General features: G+C 37.8%; 1 protein-coding gene across 1 annotated transcript in view; it reads right to left on the bottom strand.

Annotated features, from left to right (window-relative positions):
* The window catches only part of LOC107097932 (neurocan core protein-like), a 211293-nt gene that overhangs the window by 95352 nt on the left and 106635 nt on the right, over window positions 1-9306 (bottom strand). Inside the window, exon 9 of the mRNA XM_015395295.1 lies at window positions 5446-6594. Coding sequence (XP_015250781.1) covers window positions 5446-6594 — 1149 coding nt within the window. The remainder of the gene's footprint in view (window positions 1-5445; window positions 6595-9306) is intronic.

Here is a 9306-nt window from a genome sequence, read left to right as displayed (position 1 = left end):
TACTTTTGGCAATATAGTGTATATGATGAAACCTGGTGTCCCTAAAGGGTATATTGTTACAAATCCCATTTATTTAATAAGGGGCTGGCAAGTGAACTGGATTAGATTCAGCAAGAGTCTTTGATATGGACAAATTGAGGAATTACACCATTAGAAGTGAGAATAAGGAGAAGCAGTGGACAGTGGCAGATTAAGCTGTGGAACAGATTTACAGAAAGGTGACAGCTGAAGCTTAGTGAAACCAGTGGACATATACAGTTTGACAGAAATCCACCGTGCTGCGCTGTATCAAACTGCAGTTCAAGAAGCTATCAAAAATTATGCCAGCGGCTGTCTTACCCATGACCGGAGGAGTGATAAAAAAAAAAATTAATAAATTCAGGGAGAAGAAAAGCATGGGAGATAAAAAGGAAGCAAACAGGGGATAGGGAGAGAGAAAGGTTAGGTGGAATAAAGAGGGGAGCAACCGAGAGAAAGATGTTGGAAAATCAATAGCGTTCTATATGCAGCGTCGAGAACATGCCCTCTCCCTGCTCCTATGCAAGGTCCTCACCAGCCAACAGACAGACTGAGCATCCATCCACAGACCCAATCTCACAATTTGCCACCACAGCCTGTTACGTCTCACACACACACATCCCGACACAGAGAGTGAGCGTATGGACTCTCCTCCAAATTTAACACTCTAATTTAGTTGTGGGCTTGCTGCCGTGTTATTGATGTTGCCAGGGGTCTGATCCATCTTTAGTCTGGGACAAGGCTTTAGTCAAGATGACAATAACTCAGAGGCATCCTGTTCCCTACTTGCCAGAGCGTCAGACTGGTATCAGTAATTTACAGGCTAGATAGATGGCCAATAATACTATATGCCCCTGCATTGCTTCATCACCCAAGAGGGTCTAGATGTCAGTGCTGCCTACCCTCCTTGCTGTAAATTTCCATCGTAGCGAACATGTATTGGATGGGGAATCAATTTTATAACTTCTACAAACTGTCAAAAAAACTTTGAGAAATGTGATGTTTGGGTTTGTACAATATACAAAATTATTTTTTTTATAATACAAGAAATATCAAATGAAATGTGTTTAATGCCTTTCGGGGTTTAAAAAAAGGGATTTTCTGAGTGTGTTTCTGTGTTTGTTTTTAATGGTGTCACACATAAGATAAATTATTGAATTTTTCTCCGGCAGAGTTTGTCTCGCTTGTGTTTTTTTACTTAGATTCAGCTGTGTAATGTGAGGGAGTGGGTGTATGTATGCGTGTGTGCGTGTGAACCGCTGTGTGGTGTTTTAGCTGGAGGCTACCGCAGTGGGAATTGCAAAAGGTGGATGTGGAGTTATGCACCAGTCCAGGATCTTATCAAAACAATATTCTCCCAAACAGAGCAGAGAGGGGGCCTGAGCCTGGTCTGATAACAATGAATGATGAGTGAAGCTGGAAAAGACATGACAAAAAAAAGGGGCAAGATGGAGAGAAGCAATATAGCCTCTGTAGACCCACTGCAGTGCGTTAGTGGAATCTGTCATCACTGATTAAACAGGTTTATGTTGTCATAAAGACAGCATTGTTGAGGACATGACTTGCATCTTTCCCCTCCCAGAGTCATCTGTCCTGCTGCCCTCTCCGTTATCAAGTCTGCACCAAAAACTGAACTGAACCAAAAACAGAAAACTACAAACAACAACAGTGGGAAGGTGATGTGCTTGTTATCCTGTGCAAGCTGCAAGTGAAATATGAGCTGGATAAAAGGAAAACATTCTATCGCCCTGATTGTGGCTGTTAAATTTAATTATGTCACCAGAAGCAGGTCGATATGTTAACTATTTCATGTAATAAAGGACAGAAAATGATTTTCAGACACCTGGTTGCATAAATCAGTTTTCATTCTGTTAATAAATCAGTCTGACATATTTACACATTCATTTAACGAAATTATTGCATATTGGGTCACAGTCAGGCTCAACAACAGGTATATAGGATATATGAAGTGGAGGCTCTCTGTATGGAACAAACCATGTGAACAGTGTTTGGCCTCGGTCCTTCTGCTGAAACCAGGATCTAATCAGAATATTGTCTGGTTGCTGTTATTAGGTGGTTTCAGACATTCTTTCAAAGGCACAGTAAACATGAACACACTCCTTAACAAAGGAGGGTTGCTCTGGAAAAACCACAAAACAAACAAAAGCAAAACCAGAGGGTGCTCCATTCTGTTAGTAAAGCAGGTGTATAAATGATTCTTAGGTCTTAACTGAAGGGCTATTCAAAATCTAGGAGGTGATGAAATCAAAAGGAATAAAACAAGCTTTCCAAAAACAAATATAGAATAAAAAGAATAGAAACAACACAAATGTTTACCCTGAAAAATATCAACCATGTTAATAAAGTAGTTGAAACTCTTTAATTCCCTGCTCTGCATTTATTCTTCAGTTTGACTTTTCTTCCATTTTGAACCCTCATTTTATGTTATTTCTTTACTTGTATGTTGTAACTGACCAGTTGCTGAGTGTAACCAAAGAAAGCAGAAACATTGTAGGGAAATGATAGCATGTTGTTATTGACCTATTTAAATCAACATCAGTAACCAAAAGCAAAGTCTTGGCACTTCCTAACCACCTTCTACACACCTTTCTAATCTATGCCCTTCAGGCAGTAGATAATATACTCAACTTAGGTGTAGAACAGATAGACTGAAACATTAATTTTCCCCTATTTTCCCCGTTTTGTTTGAAATACGTTTTATTATTAATGTCTAATCATAAGCATTGATGCAAATTAACTGATATACAAGTCATTTATTTTAATTGATTTATTTAATTTTAATTAATCTCTTTTTTCTCCTATTTTCTGTCCTACTAATTGCTTGTGTAAATGTATACTGCCTCCCCTATGTGTTCAAAAGAAATTCTCTATATCAGGGGTCTTTGATGCCCCACCCCCTGGAGCTTTTTCAAAAATGATTGGAAATGGAAAAATATGTATTTTTTTTGTGTGTTTATTTTAATATGGTGTGCAGGAGGTCAAACAGACATGCATGATGTTTCCAATGCTGTACAAATAAGTAAAAATAAATACATTTAAACAATTTATGGTGGGCTAATACACTCAAGTAAAAGTATAAAAGTACCATTTTAAAACTACTTAAAATATAAAAGTAAAAGTAATGCAGAAAAAAATGCTAAAGAACAAAGCTTTTCGGCACTACCCTATTAAAGGAAATTGTTCTACAGTTCTGGATGATAACTTCCTTATACTACATTTTCTTTGTTTTATAACTAATAGCAACAGTGTAAAATTTAACTGTGCATTATCTTGACAAAACTATTTATTTAGGTATTTAGGGAACAACAACTAAGGGCCGCACCGAGTCAAACCACAAAGAAATTAATGTCTGGATGAAACTAATTATTTTGAATGTTTTGATTTATTTAAAAACCAACAGACAATAAAGAAAATAAACTTAAATGAAACAAATCTAACAAATCTATTTTTAATATATAAGGAAAAAATTTCTATTTGAGTAAGGTAACAAAGTATTTGTACTTTATTACTTGACACCTCTGTTAAGGACTATCAGACAGTGAAGGAGTTTAATGAAATGAGTTTCACTTCTTTATATCCCTTTGCAGACATAAGCACTAAATTAAACATATGACATAATTATACATGTTAGTAGTTCTACATAATGTTTGAATGTCTTTCATTTGTAGATTTTTACTGGATTGTATTAAATAAAGTCATTCATGAATTCATTGATTTTGGACAACAACTTTTGTTAATTTACTTTTTGTTACTTTATAACAGATTCAGTTTTATTGAGTCAAATGAAAAAAATAAAGCAAGCTCACTGAGACCAAAAAGAGACTATTTCCATCTCAGTGCACAAAAAATGTGAGAGAGAAAAGGTTAAGGCCAGCACTGAAAATGGGGCAGAGTGAAAACAAGCAAACAGGAAAAGCAGAAAGCAGCAGAAAGCACAGTCAATTTCAGGTCCCGTCTTCTAGTTGTGTCTGCATTGATTTGCTGGGCACTAGGTTCTCTGTCGCTCCCAAGTTCATCTAATTGCACTCACTCTGACCCAGTAATTACTTGCTTTAGACCTAGTTGGTCTCACCTCAGTGCAGTGCATTGCTGTCTGGAGCTGTCTCTGTAATAGCGTGGGAGTGAGAGAAATGGAAAGAAAAAGAAGGCTAAAAAAAACGAGAACTAGGCTGGAATAAAAATCCATGTCAGAGCAGGAGTTTGCAAAAATGAAACAACAGACCATAGAAAAGAAAAAAGATGCTTTAATTTTAAGCCATTTAAAAAGAACCCTGAACTCAGGATGTATGCATAAGCCCTAGCATCCTGCCTGGGCTTAATGCTTTCATTCTCATTAAAAAATTATCACACTGATAAGAACTGATTCCTTCTCAGCACAGCCCCAGTCACCAGGAGTAAATGCATGGACACCAACTGCCACAGCCTAGAGATTCATCTCTAATCGTTATGGTATATAAAAAAAAACGGTAGAAACTGTATTTTTGAATAATAATAAAAAATTAATTTAGGGCAAGATGGGTACAAACAGACCATCATTTATCTTAATATTAGCCATCATGGAGCTCAAAGTTTTCACCTGTGACTTCTTTAGGGGGTGCCTCATTTTACAATATTTCTATCAATTCCATAACTCTTCCTCATAGGGAAATATGTGTATTGAAGAGGTAAAATGTGAAGTTTAATTTCTAAAATAATCATCTTTGCCATTTCCCTGTCCAAGCAGGGTTGCACAGGACTGCAGCATTAGATAATTGAAGGGGAGTTTGGTCTCATGTATGGTGTTTTCTATGTTTTCTATGTTAATTTTAACATTTCTTTGGATTCTGTTTTGTCTTGGTTGGTAAATGTATTTATTAGCCGTTCATTTAATACAAATATTCTTGCTTCTTGTTATTTTGCAGCTGTATATAATGTTATAATGTTTTGTTTCTTATTTAGTTCCACCTCTATATAAAAAAAAAAACATGTCTGCCATTGTTCTGATGATGCTGTAGTTTGGTTGATGTGCTGCACCACAAAGAATTAAAGACATGTCAGCTGAAAACTGTTTGGAGCCTGTTTATTTCAACCAGTTTGGGTCCCACCTCAAAGACTGCTTGGCCTCCTGATAAGCACATAACAGAGGGATGATGTATTCCTTTTTAAGATGTTTTATTTAGAAATATTAGTGCTTGGCAGGAATCGGACTGTGTGAGGTTAATGGAGTTGCACCACAAAATGGGTTTCAAAATTTCAATTCATGATTTGTCAAACTTGGGAACATTTAGGTTAAGCATATAAAAATATTTCTGTAAAAGGTCAAAATATTTCCAAAGTCCTGAAGTTAAATAAATTCAAACTGATAAGAAAAATCACTTGATTCTAATGATGGATTTATTATGTAGTGTTAATAAAGAAGTAACTTACCTGATGGAAAGAGGCCGAATGCCCAGTCTGGATCAAGACCTCCAGACGCATTGGTAGTATCTTTATTGCTGATAGTCTCTGGGGTTCGGAGCTCTTCTTGTTGTAACTCTTTGGAAGGTGTCTGATCATTTCCCACAACAAAGATTTCAGTAACTGCAGATCTGGATTCCATTTCTGTAAGGCCAGTCTCAGATTTGAAGGCATTGGTGACTCCAGTTTCAGATCCTTTAGTAGGCCTCATAGTCACCAAGGGATGACTTTGTTGGTCAGGTACGCTAATCTTATCCTGCTCTTTCTGGACCCATGAAATAGATATAGACGGTTCCCCTGTATAAGAGGTGTCTGAAGTATTTTCTATGGTAGCGACTGTGGTAATAGCATCTGCTTTTTGTGGCTCTTTGGCCAAGGTCTCCACCGAGGTGACTTCAGAGGTCGTCAGGCTCTCCAGCAGGGCTTTAGTCGTGGTAGCCGCCCCCTTTTCTTTACTCTCATCTTGTGTTTGCGAAGAGGATGGCAAAGATAACGTAGTAGTTGGGCTGTGGACATAAAAGATATCGCCCTCGGCATCCAGAGCTTTGACTGACTCCATGGTGCCCTGAGGTGAGGTGGTGGGTTGATTAACTAGCAGCCACTGAGACAGAGTCGTGTACTCACTCAGAGTAACAAAACTGCCTAGTTTGGGTGAAGCTTTGGGTGTAGGACCTAATTTGGCACCACTGCTAGTCAACGTGTTGACTTTCATTTCAAAGTCAGTCAGAAAACTGTTCCCATTTCCACTACCTTCCATGTCTTTATCCTCTCCTGAAACAGCCCTGACTTTGCCAGACAAAGTATGTGCACCCTCTGGATCCTGATCTTTGCCTTCACCAGAATAGTTCTCCAAGTCCTCTTGGAGAAGGGAGGTGTGCAATGTCATCAACTCCAGAGGTCCTGCTTTAGCTTCTTTTGGCCCCCAAGATTCTTGCTCATCCAAATAGGCCACATTTCCTGGGATTCTTGGTTTGGGGACAGTCACTGACGTAAGGCCACATTGGAATTGAGCACTGGAGACAGAAGCGAGGACGTTGCCTTGACTGGAACCCTGAAGACCAGATCTTTTGCTGTGTTCAGTAGGTGGAGGAATTTCAATAGGTTCCGAAGGAAGAAATTCTATGAAAAAAAAGAGACACAGAAGATTAATGAATACAATTTTATAATGTAAGGATGATCATTTATGGAGGTCAAATCAGCAACAAAAAAACCCCAAAAAAATTAAAGGTATATGTTTACAGCTCAGTTTTAAAATGTTCTTGAAAAGGTGACACTAACTGGTGTGCACAAGATACTTTCTGGTGCACAGGTGAGACTAACTGGTGCACACAAGGAATTAACTCGTGTGCACAAGACACTTTCTGATGTGCACAAGATACTAACTGGTGTGCATGAGAAAGTAACTGGTGCGCACAAGATACATGCAAATGTGACTCTAAATGCTGCACACCAAATACTTTCTTGTGCGCACAAGGAACTAACTGGAGCACACAAGATACTTTCTGGTGTGCATGTGAAGCTAACTGGTCCGGACATGAAGGTGTCTGGTGTCAAGAACATTTTTTTTTTAAGAAACACATTTTGTTTTAAAGTTATGATTGTGACATCGAGTAAGATTCAGCTAAACACTTGGAAGAGAGGGGATAATGTTCCAGGGGACAGTGCTAAAGCAAGCAGGAAGACAGACCAGGAGACCGACCAGATTAATCTGGATTAACAATCCATTGCATTTGCAGCGTGATAGCCAAATAACCAGCTCCACTGACAGCTACATCTTAGCTCTCTGTATTTAGATGAAGTGATCCACTGTGCCTTATCAGCTAACATATTTTAAACTCAACTCTGTCAACATGATCAATAATTCATTCTGTCTGCATGAGTGAGTCATGGCTGCTATGAGGTTCTTTTTTTTTTTTTAGGGCAGTGATGCAGTTGCATGTGTGTGGCACCGAGGGATGGAGCGTTCATCATCGGCCCCTCTTCGACTTCCACAATATGTCCCAAAAAGTACAGCAGCATACCTCAACAAATTAGTGAAAAGGCCAGGACTTGCACAAATATGACCGTGCATAAAACATTAAACTGCATTTAAATTATTCAGAAGGTGCTCCACTGCCTTCTGCGTTAGTGAGGTTTATGAGGTGGGGTTCATTAACATAAGAGCCTTGTAGCCAGGCATAATTGCCCTATTAATGATCCAAATAGGTAATTACATACTTTTACTTTGCACGCTGATGGAAGTGGAAATAATGAACCACATTAATCTGGTTTTACCATCCACGTAATGATCCGTTAATAAATAAAACGAGACAATTAGGTATAGGTTTGAGTGATTTCAATGATTAGACCACTAGTTCAGTTCACATTTGTTACCTTAAATCTGTCAGTTGTAGACTAAGAAGGACAAAAAATAAATAAAACCAAAGCAGAAATGCTGCAAAACAAACTTATAATAAGCCGTTTTTCAGACTGTAATTGCGTGCTTCCACTGTAAGTGCTTTTGCTTCGCATTCACTCCACTTTACTGGGGTAAACGGGCTGCTAGATCCTCCTGGGTCAGGCAGACATCATATTAAATTGTGAAAATGGAAGAGAAACAAAAAGGGAAGAAGGGAAGCGGCATGGGAAACGTTGTACCATCTATAGATATGGCATCTAATAAAATATATCGAGGACTTATTGCAGAGAATTATGTCAGGAGCATCCGCATTACATTTTTCAATCGAATGAGTTCAGACAAGGCGTGACAGAGCTGATGTTAGAAATATTGATGCTTTTTTTAAGAGATAACATGGAAGTGCCTGTAGAGCCCAAAACGCATTTAACAGACATTAAAAACTATTTAAAAGCACAGGCTGATTAATAATTTGTTAGCCTGAATGTATGTTTTCTCAATGTGAGACCTCTTCTGCACCACAGAGTCCAGCCAGAAATGCTACATAGAAAACCCTTAAAGGTTATCTAAATAATCAGCTAATGGATTATTACACCTATAACCTCTTATTTAATTTGTCATTTGTTGAATCTGCTCCATAAAGGATATCATAAAAAAGAAGTAACATCTGAAACAGAGATTTTATTAATTTTATATATATATATATATATATTTTTTTTTTACAGAAGTTAAACTTTCTGCAAGAACACACTTCTTTGTCTGACCATTCATTGGACGGTTATCCTGTGAAGTTGTCTAAATATAAAGTTTTTAAAGTTTTTGCCAACCAGTCATCCTGACCCAGACATTGTCAAAGGAAACTCTCCAAATGGGGGAAACACAATCAGTAGGATTCTCACAGGAATTGTAAAAATCTGCAAAGTGCTATTTGAAACTAACATGTCTGACGTTCAACCCAACCAGGCTTTTGAGGGCAATGCACCTCTAGTGACAGGGGATAAAAAAAACAAGTGAGTTGAACTGACTTCACAGGAGGCATGGAGCATGAGCAGAGATTTAAGTCTGCAGTTTTTATCTTGACTTGAAACAGCAAATTTGAAATTCTGCTATCTGGTAAAAATGATTGACAGCAATAGCAATGATCTATAGATGGAAAATGTAGTTTGCTTACTTATGCCAATGTTAGCCACAGTTTCCTTTCTTACTTATTTGTATATTTCAACTGATATTTTTTATATTTTGACTTATTATTGTGAATTGTTTGTAGGTGAAGTAAAGTTCACTGCTTTAAAGATGCTGTTTATTTTTTTAATTATGTGTCACCGATTAGCTGAATGACTCCACTCTTCCAGGGCTGTGTAACCTTTACAATCCAGAGAGACATTTTTCAGTTCAGTCGAGGTAAAAAGGCAAGTTAAGAGCAACAAACATTGCAT

The sequence above is a fragment of the Cyprinodon variegatus genome, unplaced genomic scaffold, assembly GCF_000732505.1.
Source record: "Cyprinodon variegatus isolate N-32 unplaced genomic scaffold, C_variegatus-1.0 Scaffold735, whole genome shotgun sequence".
NCBI lineage: Eukaryota > Metazoa > Chordata > Actinopteri > Cyprinodontiformes > Cyprinodontidae > Cyprinodon > Cyprinodon variegatus.
This window is presented reverse-complemented; position numbering and strand designations above follow the sequence as displayed.